Source organism: Mustela lutreola, chromosome 1 (genome assembly GCF_030435805.1).
Source record: "Mustela lutreola isolate mMusLut2 chromosome 1, mMusLut2.pri, whole genome shotgun sequence".
In the NCBI taxonomy this organism is placed as follows: domain Eukaryota; kingdom Metazoa; phylum Chordata; class Mammalia; order Carnivora; family Mustelidae; genus Mustela; species Mustela lutreola.
Window position 1 is genome coordinate 259,458,285 of NC_081290.1, and position 18,834 is coordinate 259,477,118.

General features: G+C 33.2%; 1 protein-coding gene across 5 annotated transcripts in view; it reads left to right on the plus strand.

The window, feature by feature from the left end:
- Positions 1–18,834, plus strand: part of ELP4 (elongator acetyltransferase complex subunit 4) — a 243,152-nt gene that overhangs the window by 113,244 nt on the left and 111,074 nt on the right. For all 5 annotated transcript variants that reach the window (XR_009345762.1, XR_009345763.1, XM_059138840.1 and 2 more), the window contains exons 8-9: positions 4,358–4,466; positions 7,428–7,534. Coding sequence is in view for 3 of the 5 variants with exons in the window: in XM_059138840.1 (XP_058994823.1) it covers positions 4,358–4,466; positions 7,428–7,534 (216 nt within the window). In the remaining 2 variants the exon portion in view is untranslated. The remainder of the gene's footprint in view (positions 1–4,357; positions 4,467–7,427; positions 7,535–18,834) is intronic.

Sequence of the window (18,834 nt, forward strand, 5' to 3'; positions counted from 1 at the left end):
GCCATATATCAAATGGGAGCTCTACCTTTTATGTTGTATATTTGCTACCTTTCTTATTTTAGTAACTCAAAAACTTATTTGAGCCATTGCATAAATGTTTTTGTCAATTGATTTTTTTTTCTTTTCAAGCTTCTTAATAATTAAGTGACTGGTTAATTACTTTTTAATCTCTTGTTAAAAATCTCTCCGGGCAGTATACTTTGTATTGGGACAAACTGTATCTTTTTATATTGTTGAGATAATTGGGTCAAAGAAAGTAAGAAAACATTCAGGGTTTAGGGTTTCTGATTGTTACTTGGTTACTCTAAAGAGGTATCTCAACTATTTTTATTAGAAAATGGAGGGAGCTTATGTGGCAGTAGTTGAATTTTATCTGTTGAAGTTCATAGTTTTGGTTTAATGAGCTTTGAATTGCAAGGGAGCATTAAACTAATCTTCCTTTATTTAAAATCCATTTAATGGATTTGGCATATCCTAATAAAGAGGTTACCATTCTATAAAAGAAAACAGGAAACATCCTATGAAACCAAGCAAGAAATAATCAAAATAAAAACTGAAATATTTTGTGAAATTAAAATTGGGGTAAAAAATGACCAACTGGACTTTTGATTTGCCTTTTGATTTGCCTTTTTTGTTTGCAACAGCATTTGACATGATTTAAATCTAAATAAATAATTAAGAAATTGCACTGCAAGTTTTAAGAACCTTTAAGAACCTTTTATGTAACTTAATACAATGCTATTTGAGACTGCCAGCAAACTCTTAAAACTCCTGGACACCGGTTCTCTTCTCTTCTGGCTTCCCTCCTAGTCATGTCTTGGCTACTGTCCAGAGCTGACAACTTTCACCCAGGAGTGAAGGGAGATTTGTCTAGTAGAGGGAGGATTTTTGAGCCATCCTGGATTTTCACATCCAGATGGGCAAGGAGGAGGGGTGGCAGTACCATTGTACATACTTGGGTGATGTCATTGTGCCATGCATGAATATAACCATTAATTTACTCCTACTGGTGAATCCTGAATGTCCTTACTCAAATGTTCCTTATTAGAAACTGTAATGTTAGCAACTTCAAAATTAACACAAAAATTACTCAAACTTTATGTCCCAGTAATTGATGCACAAATACCTTGAGATTCTTCATTTCCAGTCACATATACTGCAGAAATCAAAGATGCTTCGCATCTTGGCTAATAACATAAAAACACTTAGAATCTGTGAAGATGAGAATGTGGAAGTTCAAGGCCTCTCTGCTCAGAGCATTATGCTAAAGCTTTCTGAACACTGTGAATTATATTATGACAATTTATTGTCCATAGTGCATTCGCCCTAAAGTGAATTGTGATTGTTATGCTTTGGAGGATTTTTAAAGCTATTAATTTTAGACTCTTTTAAGTAAATTTGCCTATCTTTATCTAAAAGACCACTTAGTATTAGCATTGTGATTTGAGAGACCTTTTGACAAGAGTGGTTGTTAAGATATGATTATGTCAGTATACCATACTCCCTATGCATCTTGGAGGTACAGAAGGAATCTGTAACACTATTTCAGCTTTTTAAAAAATATGTACATTTACATGCCCAAATATCTCATCACCGGAATACTGAATGAGTTTATAATTAAGGTAAAGATTATCTCAGTCAGAAACTTAGATGTTATTCTTACATAATTTCCAGTACTTTTTATTCTATAGACTTTTTTTAGTATCTGTCAACTTTTACCATCTAGCTTACCACATTACATAAACTTTCAAAACTGCTGTGCAGAAAACAGTAAGGTCATTGTTAAATATAACTTACTTTGTGGTAATGATTAAAACTTTTTTCTTGCTCTAATACTTCATCAAAGCTTTTAAAATCAAATTTAGTTTATAATTAATAACTTTAGTATAAACTGATAGAGCTTAGAAACACAATAAATTAAATATATGAATGAGTTTCTGAGATTTCTAAACCCAGCCTGTATACATCTTTTATTTTGCAATTCATTAATTTTTCTCCACCAAGTGGAGGGTTGATTTTTTAAAATCTCCCATAAATTACCCTAAAAAGATTTATAATGTTGACAAATGTTACAGGGTGTTAAGTGGTTTATTAGTAAATTTTAAGGTTAAAGAAAGAAACCTTCTTTGAATGTCAGGGTGTCCATCTAAATATACAGGACCTTGCTTATATACTACTTGAATGGAAGACTAATTCCATCCTTAAACCTTACAACTTCTATTATTAAAATAATTGAAAAAGCCCTAGCTTATATCACTACATATCTGAATAGTTGAGTTCTAACAAAACTAACTTTTATCATTTTAGATTCAGATATTTAGATACAAAGGTTTAGTCTTTTATGTATAGATAAAAGGAAATCTGACCTTTTGATTAAGAAATATTGTCAGTAGCCTTTATAAGTGCTTGTTCATCTGAGGGTCCATGACAGGAGTACTCTTCCCAGTTGAGTTTATCCTAAAAATGAAATGGTAAGAGCCTGCTGGTTGTTATCTAAGATTCTTCTTCATGGGAGAACCACATGGTTATTCTTCATCTCCCACTTGTTCTCACCCTCTACAACCAACCCAGCCACACCCCACCCCCACCCCAACATTGTTCAGTACTCAGCACAATGAATCATTTTCAAGTTGACTCATTGTGAACTGTCTCCCAGCTGTTGGAATGTCTGGCAGACATTTTTGTTTGGGTGAAGAATAACTGGCTGAAACCCAACCTGGATGAGTTTGATATAATGGTCTTTGGCTAAAGAAATATTGAGAGGAACTTGTTTATGGCCTCTGAAGCCCCTGTTATTCCTGGAGTAGGACCATCCCCTGTGGCATAGAACTGAAAGTAAGGAATCAATCTGTATTATTTTCTCACCATTGAATGAAAAATTGCCTTAGAAAAAAATAGGCATTTTCAAATTATGTTTGTTTTTCTACACTTGGTACCCACGTGATTAAGAATATTAAAGCCAATTAAGGATAACTATTTTTGCTGGTTCCTTTTAAGAGCACTGATTCAAAGGCCAAAATATTCATTCTTTGTATAAAGAATACACACATTTCCACTTACAGAGGAGTTCCAAATACTGCCCTAGGTATGAGTTAACCAGTCATTTCAGCATAATGTTTAGTGACAGAAACTACTATGTATTTCAGACTGAGTCAGATAACATTGACCAGTTTTCTTTTGTTTTTCATTCTTATGCAATCTCTACTAGAGGACTTAAGAAACAGAGGAATACTAGTAAGCTCAGTAGTCAATCATGTTTTCAGAAAGTGAATGTGTTTCATTCACTTTCATTAGACTTTCCTCTAACAGGGGTCATAGGATCAAACTAAAGTTTTCTTAACTGTTTTACATTTCCCATCCTTTTCTAAAGATTATTTTTAAACTGGTAGATATTACCAGGGTCTAAAATGGGAGTTTCAAAATTATAAAATTTTACAAAGAACTATTTTTTTCAACTTACCTAGAACTTGAGAGCAAAAATGTTATAACATATGAAAGACGTTATAACATACAAAACATTTGCTGACGTATCACTCTGTCAGGGGCTAAAAGAAATACTAAATCTCCATTAAATAATACAATTCAGGAGAACCTATGGGGTATTTAATGATTATATTTTTAATGATTTTTTTATAGCCATGAAATTCTGGGCATTTTAGAACCTTCACTACTTAAAATATGATCTTTTTAAACAATGCATTATTTAGCATGTTTTTGGTTCATGTCAGGTTGTGTTGGAAAAAAAAGCATAGGCTACTAGTCTAGTTAGTCTTCTACCATCTTTTCTTTGCCTTTATTGTTATCCCAGAGCCAAATAGCAGCATCTGGAAGGAGAGAACAGAAGACTCCAGAGCTAGCCATGTTGCAGTCTCTTAGCTGGACCCTTCCGTGCTTCTGAAATGATACAGAGGACCTCAGCTGTTACAGGGCTGGGACCTGGTCCCAGTTGACAGATGATAGTGGGACCTTGCCTTACACCACATTATACTGTACTATCTTCTGCTTCTGAATCCTGATGTCAGATTTTCCAATGGGTAAAGTAATTTGAAAAAGAATAGTGTGTGAGGATAAAGGTAGCCTTGACCCTTAAAACAGAAGAAAAATAATCATTTATGTTCCCTACCAAAAATAAGGTATGTCCCCTCAGCTCTTCCAACTAGAGTAGCATACCTACATGGGCGAGAATTTTCAATTAAGAGCATATTTTCATCCAGTTTTCATCCTGTGGCAGCTTTGAATTACTCCTCTATGTTGATAGTTTATCTCCTCTACCATTTTCACTGAAGTGGCATAATGGCACTGAATACATATTATGTTTTTAAACATAAAATGAGTGTTTTGTTTTCTTGTTTTACAGAATAAAGCAGTTATTACTCGTGTTACAAACTTGTCAGATACAGTAGTTGGTCTGGAATCATTCATTGGTTCTGAGAGAGAAACCAACCCATTATATAAGGATTATCATGGTAAGCAGCACCTTTATCATGGGAAGAGAGTACCCTGGGTTGCCTTTAGGTTTACCTGGAAGCATTGTATCCGGTCATAGTATCTACTGTCAAGTAACAAGAATTTTATTTTATAATACATCTGTCAAATGTTTTCCATTCCTGACCGTTCTTTCATGGCAGCTTATCACCAAACTACATTAAGACTATGGATTATGGTAACGGCTTGAAATAAGTCCAACCCATGTACTAAGGCATGGTTCAGTCAGAAAAATATTTTATTGTCCCAGAGACTTAAAGCTGTCATGAAATTAGTTGTACTTATTAGCCATTTTGAAATAAATATCATATTAACTCCATTAATAACAGCTTTGTGTAGTGGTTTACACTTTACAAAGCCTACCTATGTAATAAATAAAATTCATATTTATTATGTTATAAAAGTCCTAGTTAGTCACATTTTCATGAAGTGAACATCTTTGATTATATTTGAACATTGCTCATTTTGTTGTTTGAGTTTTGAGGAGATTTTATAATATTGCGATCCTAGTATAAATACAGGTCAACGAATCAGATTTTAATTATTTTTTGAAGTTCTTAGCAATATTTTGGTCATTTGGTTAATTTGGAGATTTTTTAAACATAAAGATTCTTACATAGAATCATTGAAATAGGAAAGGTTTAATAATTTTGTACATCTCATCTATAAATAAAATACAGAATATGGTGAATGATTTTTACCTATTATACTGAGTAAATGTCAATTATTGCTGTTTTTATTATTATGGACCTACTATACTTCCATGGAAACCTTTAAAGACTGAATAGCTTATTTGAACCCTGCTAGAAGATTATATAAGATTGTGATTGCAGGACTATAACAATTCCTGACTCTACAAAAAAAAAAATTAGAAGATACTTTATATGATAACCACCATTGCTTTGAAGAGTCAGCATACAATCTTTTAAAAAATAATAGAACAGTATAATCTAACAATAAAGTATTTTTCAAAGGCTAGAAACTACAAGCTATGAACAAAAACTACATAAAATAATTCACCTCATGATTATTAACTTGCATAACTGTGTATGCTATATGCCCAGATTAGCCCTATGTATAATTATTTAATCCATTATTGTTATAGGAAGAGGACTATTAAGATTAAACTATTTTTTTAATTTGTTGTTAAACTGTAGTTGACATACCACATTGTATTAGTTTAAGGTGTGCAAAGTCATGATGTGATAGGTGTATGTATTGTAAAATGACTGCAAGAGTTAAGTTTCATTAACATAGATTACCACACATAGTTCACAATGATTTTTTTTTCTAGTGACAAGAAGTCTAAGATCTCCTCTCTTAGCTACTTTCAAATATACAACACATTATTGTTAAGCATAGTCACCATGCTGTACATTACATCCCTAGCACTTACTTGTTTCATAACTGGATGACTTTTTTTTCATTTGTTTTTATTTCCACTTTCTTTTAAAACAACTCAAGTTAAATACTGCCTTAATAAATTATATCTGAATATCATTTGTAAATATTATGACCTAATAAATTTAGTAAATTGTTTTTTATATTCCAAGACTGTTATTTTGATTAAAACATTTCAAGGGTGAAAGGCCATGATGTTTTGTGCTGAAATCCCTGAATCGATAAATCATTAGGAACAGATTCATGAGTGGCTTTGACAAGAAGTAACATTTCTGTTAATAAGAAGATAAACCGTATTCATTCATTGTATAAGGCCTCCTGACTTAAGGGCTAAACCAACACATACATATCAAGATAAAATGAGGAATGTGCAAGTGAATGTCCGGTGTGCTCATTTCTAATGTATTTTACTAAATAGCTCTGTTTAAGATATTTTTAATCTGCATCTAAAAACTGTCTTCATAACATATTTTGCCTTTTTTTAAGTTTAATAAATTAGATCAGATATTTCAGTGAATTATTTTTGAAGGGACATTTTGAAAGTTAAGAACCTAGAGGTTTACCCTGTTAAGCTAAAACGAATACATACATTCCTATGCATTCAAACGCACACACAACTGTATACTAGAGAAACAGTTCTTTAAATAAGAGGCATCTCATTTGTTCAGATTTGGATTTGCTTTCTTCCCCCATGTACAGAGATCAATGTCTTTGGGACAATGATTTTTAAATAGGGGCTGAGTTAGGCGGAGAGATGCACTTCAGGCAGAGAGATGCACTGAAGAATCTTCCATGTCTTCATCTGTGGCAGATGACCCCGAGTTTAGTCAGAAACTGCATTAAGCTGCACAAAAGGCATCCAGTGCCCTTGTCAGAAGAAATTAGCAAGTGTTTCTACTGACAAGAGGCCAAAGCTCACGGTTTACCTAGCACTGTTACAAAGCTTATAACAGCTACATAAAGGTCTAACATGGCACAGAAATGAGTGTCTTGGGATGGCATAGGGGTTAAAGTTTGATCCTAGAGTGTGCTCTGAAATGTAGTTTTCTTCAATGGTTTGCTCAAGTCATTAATAAGGTACAAAATGAAATACTTTTCATTAGTGCTTCACTGGTTATCAGTAACCCATAAGCCGTGTTTTGCTGGCTGCTTACTGGTGCATTTAATAAAATAAAGATCACTCAGTGGTGCCGTGGGCAGCATGCAAGGTGATAGCCATATTTGCTTACTGTAAATACAAGAGAAAATCACACACAAACCGGCTGTAGTTTTGACAAGTATTAAGATCTCTCTTTACATCTGTACTTCTGTACCAAAGTGCAATTAGTTTTCCTCGCACAAGGATTTCTGTTTATCTTATTCTGCTTGATTACTTGAGTATAATCACAGCATTTGCTTCATTGCTCCTGGTAGTAAGCTCCAGTTTTAAAAGGGGAGGATGCTTGTGTGTAAATTTACAGGATTCTGCTGTAAGACTCTTAATTTTATGCATCTAAGACAGTGTTTTAAATTTTGTTTTCTTTTAATTTCCTTTTCACAAGGTTTGATTCATATCCGGCAGATTCCTCGGCTTAATAACTTGATTTATGATGTATCTGATGTCAAAGACTTAGCTTTTAAATTAAAAAGGAAGCTATTCACCATTGAGGTAAGAGAGAATTTTTGTATTTTAGTTCATGACTTGAGGTTAAATGGTCTGTGTGTGTGTGTGTATATATATATATATATATATATATATTATGTATATATATATATATATACATTTTTTTACTTAATGAAATTCTTAGAAGATGTTTCCTGCTAATATTCTTAAGTTCTTTCAGTGTAACAGAATAATGTTTTTAGAACTATCTTATTTTTTTTCTCTTTTAGTGACATATCATTTGAGTATAGTAAAAAATGATTTTGTTTTAAGTGTCTATTCAAAGTAAACTCCAAACTTCCATGAGAAGTATGACGTGCATATTTCCAAGGCTTTCAAAAGCATATTTAATTAAATGTTAATGAGCTGTGATTATTGTGTGTGGAGTGTGAATGCTACCCACAGTTGTGTATGGCTAAGTAAAGAGGATCCTTATCTACATTCTAAAAGCAGTTTTCTTTACTATTAGTGAATTCACCTTTCCACTTTCCATGATGAACAAAACAAAATATAATTTACACCAGGGTCTTTAATCAAATTTTCTACAAAACTGAAACTTTTTTGGTGACCTTCATGCAAGCAGTAGTGACAGAAAGTAGTGGTACAAAAGATTTATTTCAACTTAATCTTGCTAAAGAGCAAATGAACATAGCACTATTAAGCAATTAGAGTTGATGTATTTATTAACGAAATAAATGCTCAGGGAGAGATGGCTTTTGGGTGATGTGATAGTTATCAGTATAGTCGGTGCAATTTTTTTAACAAAGACATAAAACAGCCAAGCAGCCTTGACAAACCATTTTGTTTAATCTCTTTTCAAATGAAAAGCTCTTAAGCAGGCCACTTGTCTTAACTGCTTGAAACCATAAAAAGAGAGAATTGCCACCAATAAATTAGCATATTTTTAACTTCATCACCAAATGATGGTCAATGTGGCTTGGCACTGCTTTGGTGTTTGGGACTTCACCCTTAAGTGACCACTTTGGCCCTTTTTTGACCCTCTGCCCTCTTTAGCCGGCCACTTGATAAGGTGACTTCATGGTTCTCTCTCTTTTTTTCTTTCCCTTCACATTTGCAAGTAGCACTAACCTATAAATCATTGTAAGGGCCCTATCCAGTGACAAATTAATGTGCCCTCCTCCTAATTAATGGTCATCAATGTCCTTAATTATCTAATCCTATTGAGAGCAGTTAATAGTTAATCAGGCAGCCAGTTCTTCAAGCAGGTCATCTCGGCAGGAGTGTTAGAAGTTTCTCATCTGGGGATACTCCCTTCAAAAGCCACTTAAAGCCAAAAGATCCAGAGTGTAAAAATACTGATTCTTGAGCTAATTTGCTTTAGTTCTCAGAAGAAACCACTGAAATGGAACCCAGCACTGTAATTGTTCAAACTTTGTTTCAATTTTTCTGATACAATACTGAAAAATTTACCATTATTATTTACCCATTTTAAGTGATACTTTGCTTAAAAATTTTGGAAGTATAAAGTTATAATTAGTGTCACAAGAATGCATGCCTCATCGTTTTAAGTTGAACTTATGTTTTTCATTAAAAATGTGGGTTTTTTTTCCTCTGCATGACGCCTTTCTCCCAAATGTGTGTTCTGACAACCAGGTCTACGATAGCGTCTCTATCATCATACACACTAACCAAGCAGATTCCCTAGTGAAAATCCTGTTGCACCCAGAGAAAAAAGTAGCACTGTCGTGTGAATTATGTTTATTCTCTCTCACTCTCTCACTCTCTCTCTTTCTCACACATGCACACAACACATATATGCACACATACACTGAGTCTTATTTTGGGCTTGAAGGGATAAAAATAAAGGACTAAATAATGTCAAGTGGGACCTCTCCTTTGAGTGAACTTAGGTTCTAGTAGTCCCTACACTTTACCACTATAGCTGATGTGAGATCTTTTATAAAGCACATAGGTTTCTGTTCCATTTCCTCTCTTCTATTCCCAGCATTCTAATCTAAGAGAATAATTATAACTGATCACCTGTGATTTGGAAGAAATATTTGAAAAGAAAACACAAATAGGTGGTTGGTTTTTAAAAAGTCAATATTTAATACAGTTGCTCAAATCCTTTACCTTTTTGGCTTATAACTTTCATCTTTTTTTATACATAGAAATATAGTTACAGCACATTCCAAATAATTTATTCACTCATGCAATAAAATTCAGTTTGGTGTTTAAGAATGAAACAAACCTGACAGAAACAGATATAGATATAATTATAACAAGGTAAAATCATGTGGTTCACATAAAACTAAATGATTTAAATACAGTACTGTACCTTATAAAATACATAACCAAACAGATAGCAAGTCTTTGGTGATATTGTAGAAACTGGAAACAAGAGGATTCCCTTATTAGGGGAAAATTTATCTATCAAGTGACATTATTTTAATATGCACAACAAAATTTTTAAACTGATACTAAAAAATAATAATAAAATAAAAATAATAAAATGTGTACTAGTCTATAAAGTGTGAGATTCTAATATAGCAGACATTGAATCTGCATTCTACTTTCAGAAGAGAAAGGTGGTTTAGCAGGGAAAGCAGATATCTTTTCTGATTCCATACAGGTAGATTTGTTACATGGTGGAATTTTCTTATCAGTCACACAGTCTCAAAATTGTCATGTTGGAAACAAGGAGCAAAAAAAAAACCAGGAAAATATCTTCATCTCTATTTTTAGGGTACCCTTTCTTTGATTTTTTTTAAATACTCTTTTTTATAGATGAAAACTAAATTTTTATTTATTTATTTATTTATTTATTTATTTTTTACTAACAGCCACCAAGAGCCTCTAACAAGTAGAGCAGCTTTAAACAGCAGTCTTTAATATTTCTGAGTTATTTGGAAAAGGCAAAAGAATATTTATCTCTTCTTGGACTGTGTATTTGTATTATTCAGACTCAAGTGGAAGCATTTATCTAATCACAATAAATTTTTACTAATACCTAGTGTTCGTCAGTTATGAAGTTCTATAAATTCGCCCCTCTACAAAAACCATAGAGGAATAATATCTATAATAATGACACTAAAATCCTGGCACGTATTCTGGATAGGTAAAAGAGAAAATTTAAGGTTGATTCAGTCTGGCTTCAGGTTAAAAAAAAAATAGCTTTCCAATTCTTTAAAAATTTATAATCCTTATAAACTGTACAATGTAACTGTCTAGCATATTTGATTAACCATGACATGCTACTTATTTCTTGGCCTTACCACATAACCTTTATTCAATCATACCAAGATTTATTAAGCCATTATTGTGTACCAGGCCCTCTACTGGCTTACTTATACTTACTATATGGTAATTGAATATTTTATAACAAAAGGCTTTACTAAGATATAATAATAGACTCAATATATAGAAACTATGTCTTTTTCATCTTCCTATCTGTCCCAGAACTAAGAACAGAGCATACACTTAGCAGGTATAAAATCTTGCTGAAATACATATATGGATAGATAAGTTACAGAGTCTGAAAACTTGCCCAAACAATACAGCTATAAGTATTATATAAACTCCACCAGGCAAGTGATATATAAACATTACTTTCTTCATTAAGTTCCTTAAGAAATATAACTTGGGTACATAGCTTCACTTCCCAGCTGAAATAACTACTTAGACTTGTTTGGTTCTTTTTTTTTTTTTTTCAGTTTTGTATTTTTGCTTCTCTGATGTTGGGATCATCATTAGCCAAATTTTTCTTTATATTAGTCATTATGATGTAATTGTGATACCTAAACAAGTAAGATTTGATAGGATTTGAAATGTGGCTTCATTTAATTTGATGATATCATAACAGCAAATTTTCAAAAATAAGGTAAAACAATATGTACATAGGTTTTAATTGGTCCCAAAATAGTAATTATCATAAGTAGTTTATTTATGTGGGTTTTGCACATTAAATGAATATTGACAGTCCAGAAAATCGAAATAGATTAAGTTTACTCAAGATTGTCTTTAATATTTTGCCCCTAATTCAGAACACAGGACTCCAGTACCGAGTCTCCAGTCATCAAAAACTTTCTCACAGAAGAACTGATAAACCACTATTTATTAAATAACAACTATTTTTGATGCACTTACTTAGAAAACTCCTTCTCAAGTATATTGAGACCAAAATATTATATGCCATCAGTATAAATCAGCTTTATATAGTACTACAGTATACTTGATATGATTCAGTAGAATTATCTGAAATTTTTACATATTGTAAAACCATAGACTCTTGTAGTCACTATGACAATGTTGGACAACGTAGAGTTGCATGATATCTTTGGTCCTAGGTTTCCTTACTTGCCTATGTTTTATACCAATAGTCTTTCCAGTTTTAAATAGGAGGTAGAAAGGGGACTGTTCACTATACCTGGAGGTACAGGAGAGAATTGGTTAACTTACTTGTCAATTAACAGTTATGTCACTAAAAAGAAAAATAACGGAAACATAAATGTCTGACTCAAGAGCATTAAGTCGTAGCATGAGGGACCATATAGTCCAATATACCAATTCTGATAATGATGCCCTCTACAAATACTGCAATATTCAATTCCCAGATATACTACAGTTAGCAAAAGAAAATCAAAGAGGAACATGTGCATCTGTTCATCCAGATCAAATCACTTGTCAAAAGTAAATTCAAATTAGCATTCTTTAACAATGGAAATGTCATTTTGTACGTGTTTACATCTTAATATATTCGTTATATCACCATCCCCATATTTACACTTTATTTCCTAAGTAAGGTAGACATCCAGTAGGGTCATACAGGTTTCACAGATTCTCCAGAAGTTGGTAAGACTGTGCTCTTTTATATTTCACATGTCGTAGTGAGCCTATCAAAAGTGCATACCACCTTAAGGGGAACACAGTTTTGAGACTCTGTCTAATCCTATTTCTTCCCACATTGGAATCTTAATTAGAAGAGATAAGAAAAAAAAAAAACACATCATTTAACTAAATTATTGTCTTGAATCTGTAGCAAAAGGTATAATCCGCAATTGGGCCAATTAGTGAACCCCATAGTTAGCTCTGCTGCAGCGACCAACTTGATTAGATCTGACACCACCCTGGTTCTCACTGTTATTTTGCCAGGTATGATGGTCAGACTTCAAAGAGCTGGAGGCATCAGCAGGGCAAGGTTTGGAGGCCAGCTTAGGTCCGGTTGTTAATCTCTCTACTAAAACCACAGCAGCTCTCACACAAAACAAGCTTACACGACACAATCATGCGGTATTAAAGTTAGGGTTGAGTCATGCCAATTTGCCTTTGATTTTTTGATGATTGACCAAAGATGGCTACATGACTAGACACATGCTAGAAGTATACTGATTAGGTAAGTTCCCAAAATATTTGAAGCATTTTTTTAACTTCCTATATAAATGTTGGGGAACTTTATCCCCTTTGATCAAACTTCCGAAGTAATAGTACTATATCAGAAGGAAAATGAATATTTCTTAACTGGCAGCCTGAATCCCAAACTTTTCACTTACCACTTCATAAAAATTAGTGTTTACATTAACAATTCCTTAAGGAGAATGTAAAAAGAAATTCTAAGTGGTAAGCTTTTAAAAAATCTATTAAGTGCATTAAAAGAAAAAACATTTTTCCCTGAGTCATTTTTTTCACTGACAATTTTTCTGAAATTTCTTTATAATTATTTTCCACTTAAATGTTGAGTAAAGTGCCCTTCTAGGATGTGATTGCATAAGTGTTCTTTTCTCTGCATTCTGATTTGTTGGAATATTGCAGTAATAGTGACATGTTTCCATTCTGAGAAAAGCCTAAGGCTGCTTTAGTATTATTCCGAATGATTGAAGCTGCCATCTTGCTGACTTTCCCTTAGGCAGCATAGGGCCTGTGTGCTTTTGTGTTCACTTCACATGCTTCCTGTTAGTTGGGCTAGCCGAACATCATTGCTTCATTTGGCAAGGAAGAGTACATTCATGTTTGGCTATTATAGCTCTAAAAGTTTCTGTATGGTCATCAACACCTGAGATACAAAACTTAGACATTGTTACATCCAATAAATCACATCAAATAAATCCTCTTTCTTTGAGAAGTATTTTAAATTATTTTATGACACCTTGACTGTGAATAATTTTTATATAAAAAGGGTCATTTTATAAATTGAACTTAGACTCTAATGGTTCACATTGCACAAATTTTTATACTAAGTCATACTGCATATTAGAAATATGTTAGGAATATGGTCAGCAAGATGGTGACACAAAGCAAAAGTCTAATATTTAGAATCTTGCCACATAGTTTTCAGTTCATGAGTCTGTTAAAGATTCTGTGGTACCTATGGTCCAGCAATCTCACTTTTGAGATTAGGATGGTACAGATTCAGCATCGTCTAAGGATAGATACAAAGAGGAAAAAAATCTCTGTCTTCTATCCTGAATCTTGCAGATATAAACACTTCTGTATGTATTTTATTGTATGGTTCCAGGAAAACCATATTGCAGTATTTCAAGGCATTTTTTAAAAGCATTTGTAGAACTGCTGTAGCAGAACTCACCCAGTTTATACGATATTCCCTAAACCACTACCCCCTACAATGTGCTATTTATGGTGTCTGAGGAAGATAGCAAAATAGAAAACAAAAAATAATGACAAATCATGGCTACCCCATTTCAACAGGTAGAAGGTGAGAACATATATTTTACTAATATAACCTCCAAAATGCCTAGAAGAGAAAGAACTTATCTAGAGCTTAATAAATATGGTATCCATGAGCTTTGTGATTAATATAGGTAACTTTGGGGATACTTTTGTACCCAAAATATCTTTAGTCCTTCCTCAAGATCTTTGCACAGTGTATGTCCAGAATGTTCATCCCTCTATCCTTTCATGGCTTTTTCTTGTCACTGGATCACAGGTTAAATATCTTAGTCTCCTTAGAGAGATCTTCCCAGACTGGCCCATTTGAAGTATTCACTCTGTTATCTGCTATCACATACCCTATTTTAATTCTCAGTGTAACATGTATTACTACAATTAATTATCAGTTAGTTTGTTATTTTTCAACATGATTCAGCCTTTTTTGTTGTAAGCTTCACAAGATTAGAGCATAGTCTGTCTTTTTTGTGGCAAAATCCCAAGCACACGTGGGAGGTATGCCACAAATATTGGTTGAATTGTTAAAGTACTAATTTTAGAGTAATTCATGTCTACCGTAAGTATATTTAAAAACATGTATTGGGTATCTCATTTATTCTAGGCATTGTGTTGGTGCTTTCACATACACTACCATATCTATCTCTTATTTGATACTCACAGGAGCCCTTGCCATTGGATTAGTACACACATTCTAATGTGAGGAAATATAAGGAGTTGCGTGACCTTCCCAAAGTCACAGAGCTAGCATTAAATCCAGATCTTTTAACTCCATGTACAGAGTTACACTGGAAAGTTAACGTGTTCAGGAGCTCTGTTAATTATTATTGACTTAAAAATAATAAGTTTTATTGACTCTTTAGCAGGGTCCTAGGACTACCACAAGTGCTTTCTAGGCATTACTCAGAGATCTCACAACTACTGTATACCACGAGTATCTACATTTTATAATTGAAGAAACTTAAGGTTCAAAGAGATCAAGTAACCTAACTTATCCAAGGTCAGAGTTAATAACTGACAGAAATGACACTTCTACCAGAGCCTGGGCTCTGAAACAACAACTACTCACCACGCCCCACAGTGCCCTGCCATCCCATCTTCAGTGCATGAGCCACAAAGCCTCTGCTGTGAGACATAAAGAAGAACAAAAATACACACACACACTGATATATAATCTTTTAACATTCATGTTAAAAGTTCTTGTGCCCCTAGCATTTCTACTCTATTTTTATGAAATACCTTATAAAATTCAGAATGAATTAACCATAAATTCTCCCTTATATAACATTAGCATTGCAAGATTGTTCTTTTCCTTATTTTTTTTTATACTAATTTCTGGTATTTGGTAGATGTATTTTAATAGAAAAATTAATTTGCCAAACTATAAAGCCATTCCCTAAAGTACTAACCACCTCTGTAGAATTTCTAGATCTTAGCTACATAATGTGGGGAAAATATTTCTATACAAAGAAACAGGGTTCCCTTGCTTTGGTTCACTATTTTGGTATGGTTCAGAAGTACCAAAACTTAGTTTCAGTGTAATATTATTGTATTTTTGTATTCACTTGCATTCAACATGCAGGTATTTTTGCAAATACTAATTTGCTCATAATTACCATGTTGTTATATTTTTTTCTGAATTATTTTACATATATAATCTTTGAAGCATCATCTTGTGAGATAATTAAGGCATATATAATTTATAAGGTAGTAAGATAACAAACTCAGTTTTCTAAAATTCCTTTTTTTGCCTCCTTTTTAATCATAACTTGGTCTAATGAAGGTTTAATCCATTCATATTAATACCTATTTCTTTTTTGTTGCAAATGTATCATTTACTAGAAGTACTTCAAATACCATCTTTAAGCAAAGTTAAGCAATAAATCTCATGATTGCAAAATATTTCCCTTTTTTATTGATCAGTATTACTAAAAAAGACTCTACAGTTTAGGATAAGAAATGTTTCTCATGGGGAGCCTGGGTGGCTCAGTGGGTTAAAGCCTCTGCCTTCAGCTCAGGTCATGATCCCAGGGTCCTGGGATGGAGCCCTGCATCGGACTCTCTACTCAGCAGGGAGCCTACCTCCCCCTCTCTCTCTTTGCCTGCCTCTCTGCCTACTTGTGATTTCTGTCAAGTAAATAAATAAAATCTTTTAAAAAAATGTTCCTCATTAAGGAAATATGAGATTAAATATAAATTTTTAGTTTTTACAAGATAGAACTTTTAAGAGACTAATTAGGAGAAACTGAGGTGTAACAGAAATGCTTTTAGCCACAAAACTAGTAAAGCAATACTCTTATTTAAGTAGAAATTAAAGTTTCATCAGAGTTATTACTGTCATAACTCCATGCCACAGTGAACATTTCATAGAGTAGCTGGTTCAGGTTCTTTGTATCTGGTCTAGTGAAGTTCACTGAACTGTTTTGTCAGGTGCTGTCAAGTCAGCCCACCGTTGTTGTAGAGCATCAGACTAAATCATTTTGTCATGAGCCTTCCAGAAATAAGATACTTAATATGAGTGGTTTAATGAAATTGAGTATTTGGTTTCATTTTTTGTGAGACTGTCAAAAATATATTGCACTCATTCAGAAATTTCTGAGTAAATCAGTGGTAATATCTGACCCTATACTTCATTGAAATTTTGCTTTAAATATCTTTACTTAATATAAATAACTTTTGGAATGTATTTGAGTATTTGGACATGTTTTGTTGGATATGTGATTATTCCCTAAACATTTCTAAGTTGTGAAAATTCCAGGGAAGAGTTGTCTTTTACTAAGTTTAAATTTTTCTATTATAAAATGAACCTAGTGCCAAGTTTGAAATAACTATTTTTGTTTCCAAAGGCTATTTTATTAAAAATGAAGCTGTATTTTATTACATTTTTAATGAGCTAATGAGTTATTTTATGTGAGTTCTAAATATTTAATTCTTCTGTGATTGAAAAAATAGTTTATTCTTCTAATCAATAGTCATTTAAAAGGCATTATTATAATGGAGACTATTAAATGCCTCAAATTTTATATATATACGTATTTTTTTTTGATAGGGAGATGTGTTGTTGATATATCCGCTCAACAACCTAAGAAATATTTTACCAGCTTATACTGTAGCTACGGTGTAGCATTGAAAACCCTTGTCACAAAAAGCCTTTTGGTGCAATTAAAGGTCACTTGTACATATTGTAATAGGCTACTCATTTACAAGATCTTTGTTAAGGGTCAGTGCTATAGCATGAAATGGATTGCCCTTGTTGAGCCTGTAAATAAATGGGTCAACTTCTCTTGTATTCAGTGGGCAAAGGGAAAAGCTAACACAATACTAGTTTATTAATATTTTTACAAACAGATTGCTAAGATACTGAGCAAAACCAAATGCACTAGTGCTATATTCTTGATATAATTATAGAAAATTACTAAAACATTTAGCTAGTCTTTAAGGAAACCTGCACATAGGCACACAGTTGTTTAGATACCTGGATCACATCCAGATACAGAAAAGCATAGCACAGCAGCAGTGTTCACATGTTCTTTACCATAAAGCTAGCATGTTTTTAAATGCCTAAGATGTATATACTCCATTTTTTTCTGTATTGAAGTCCAAAATTTGTAAGGGATAGGTAGGAAAAAGTAATCAAACTAGACAGTGTTTATTTTCATAACTTTTCAGAGCCTTGCCAATGTGCTGAGGGAGACAAATGGTGGTGCAGATAAAGTATTAGGAATGATCCGTGCTGAATGAATTCACTCACCTGATTTTTCAATAAATTAAGATTTTAGGATAAAAATGAAACTAGTGATTAAAATATTTTGTACATTACAGTAATTTTAATACATTTAGATTTTATGTTTGATATGTATACATACATACATACACAAATATAAAAGGTGTAAATCATTTTTTGTTCTCAAAATCAAATTAATAATAAATTTATCCAGCACTTTCTAGATTCTTTCCTCTGAATTTGGCCATTCAGTTACACAACTATACACCCCTAATTGTTTTGGAGTTTGATGGGTACTATCAAAAAATTTAAATTTGTAGCCAGTGCCAAATCAAATCTGGGTCAAACAAAAGTAATTTAATAATGGGTTTGAGTCAAGAATAAAATGAATAATGATAAGTCACCCTTCAAAAACCTGTAGAACTGATTTTTATAGGAAAATACTAAGGTCATGGGACGCCTGGGTGGCTCAGTGGGTTAAAGCCTCTGCCTTCGGTTCAGGTCATGATCTCAGGGTCCTGGGATCAAGCCCCGCATCAGGCTCTCTGCTCAGTGGGGAGCCTGCTTCCTCCTTTCTCTGTCTCGGCCTGCCTCTCTGCCTACTTGTCTGTCAAATAAATAAGTAAATAAAATCTTTAAAAAAAAAAAAATACTAAGGCCAGTCATTAAGGGCAAACATGGTGCAAGCAGCCGAGAATATCCCTGATCTAAGTAATCTGTGCTTGTTGTTTAGCTCTCAGTTGTCCACTCTTCACAATGTTTTGTTTGGCTTTGCTGCCATACTTCCTTAGCATAGTGAAAACATCATGATCATGCTTAAGCCTCTTACATAAAATACCGAAGCTTTGGGAAAACATGTTCATTTAAGGGCATAAATGCTTTAACCTTATGTCTGGTTTACTCATCACCATATTCCCCTCTTCCTAGTTCAGTGCCTGATCAT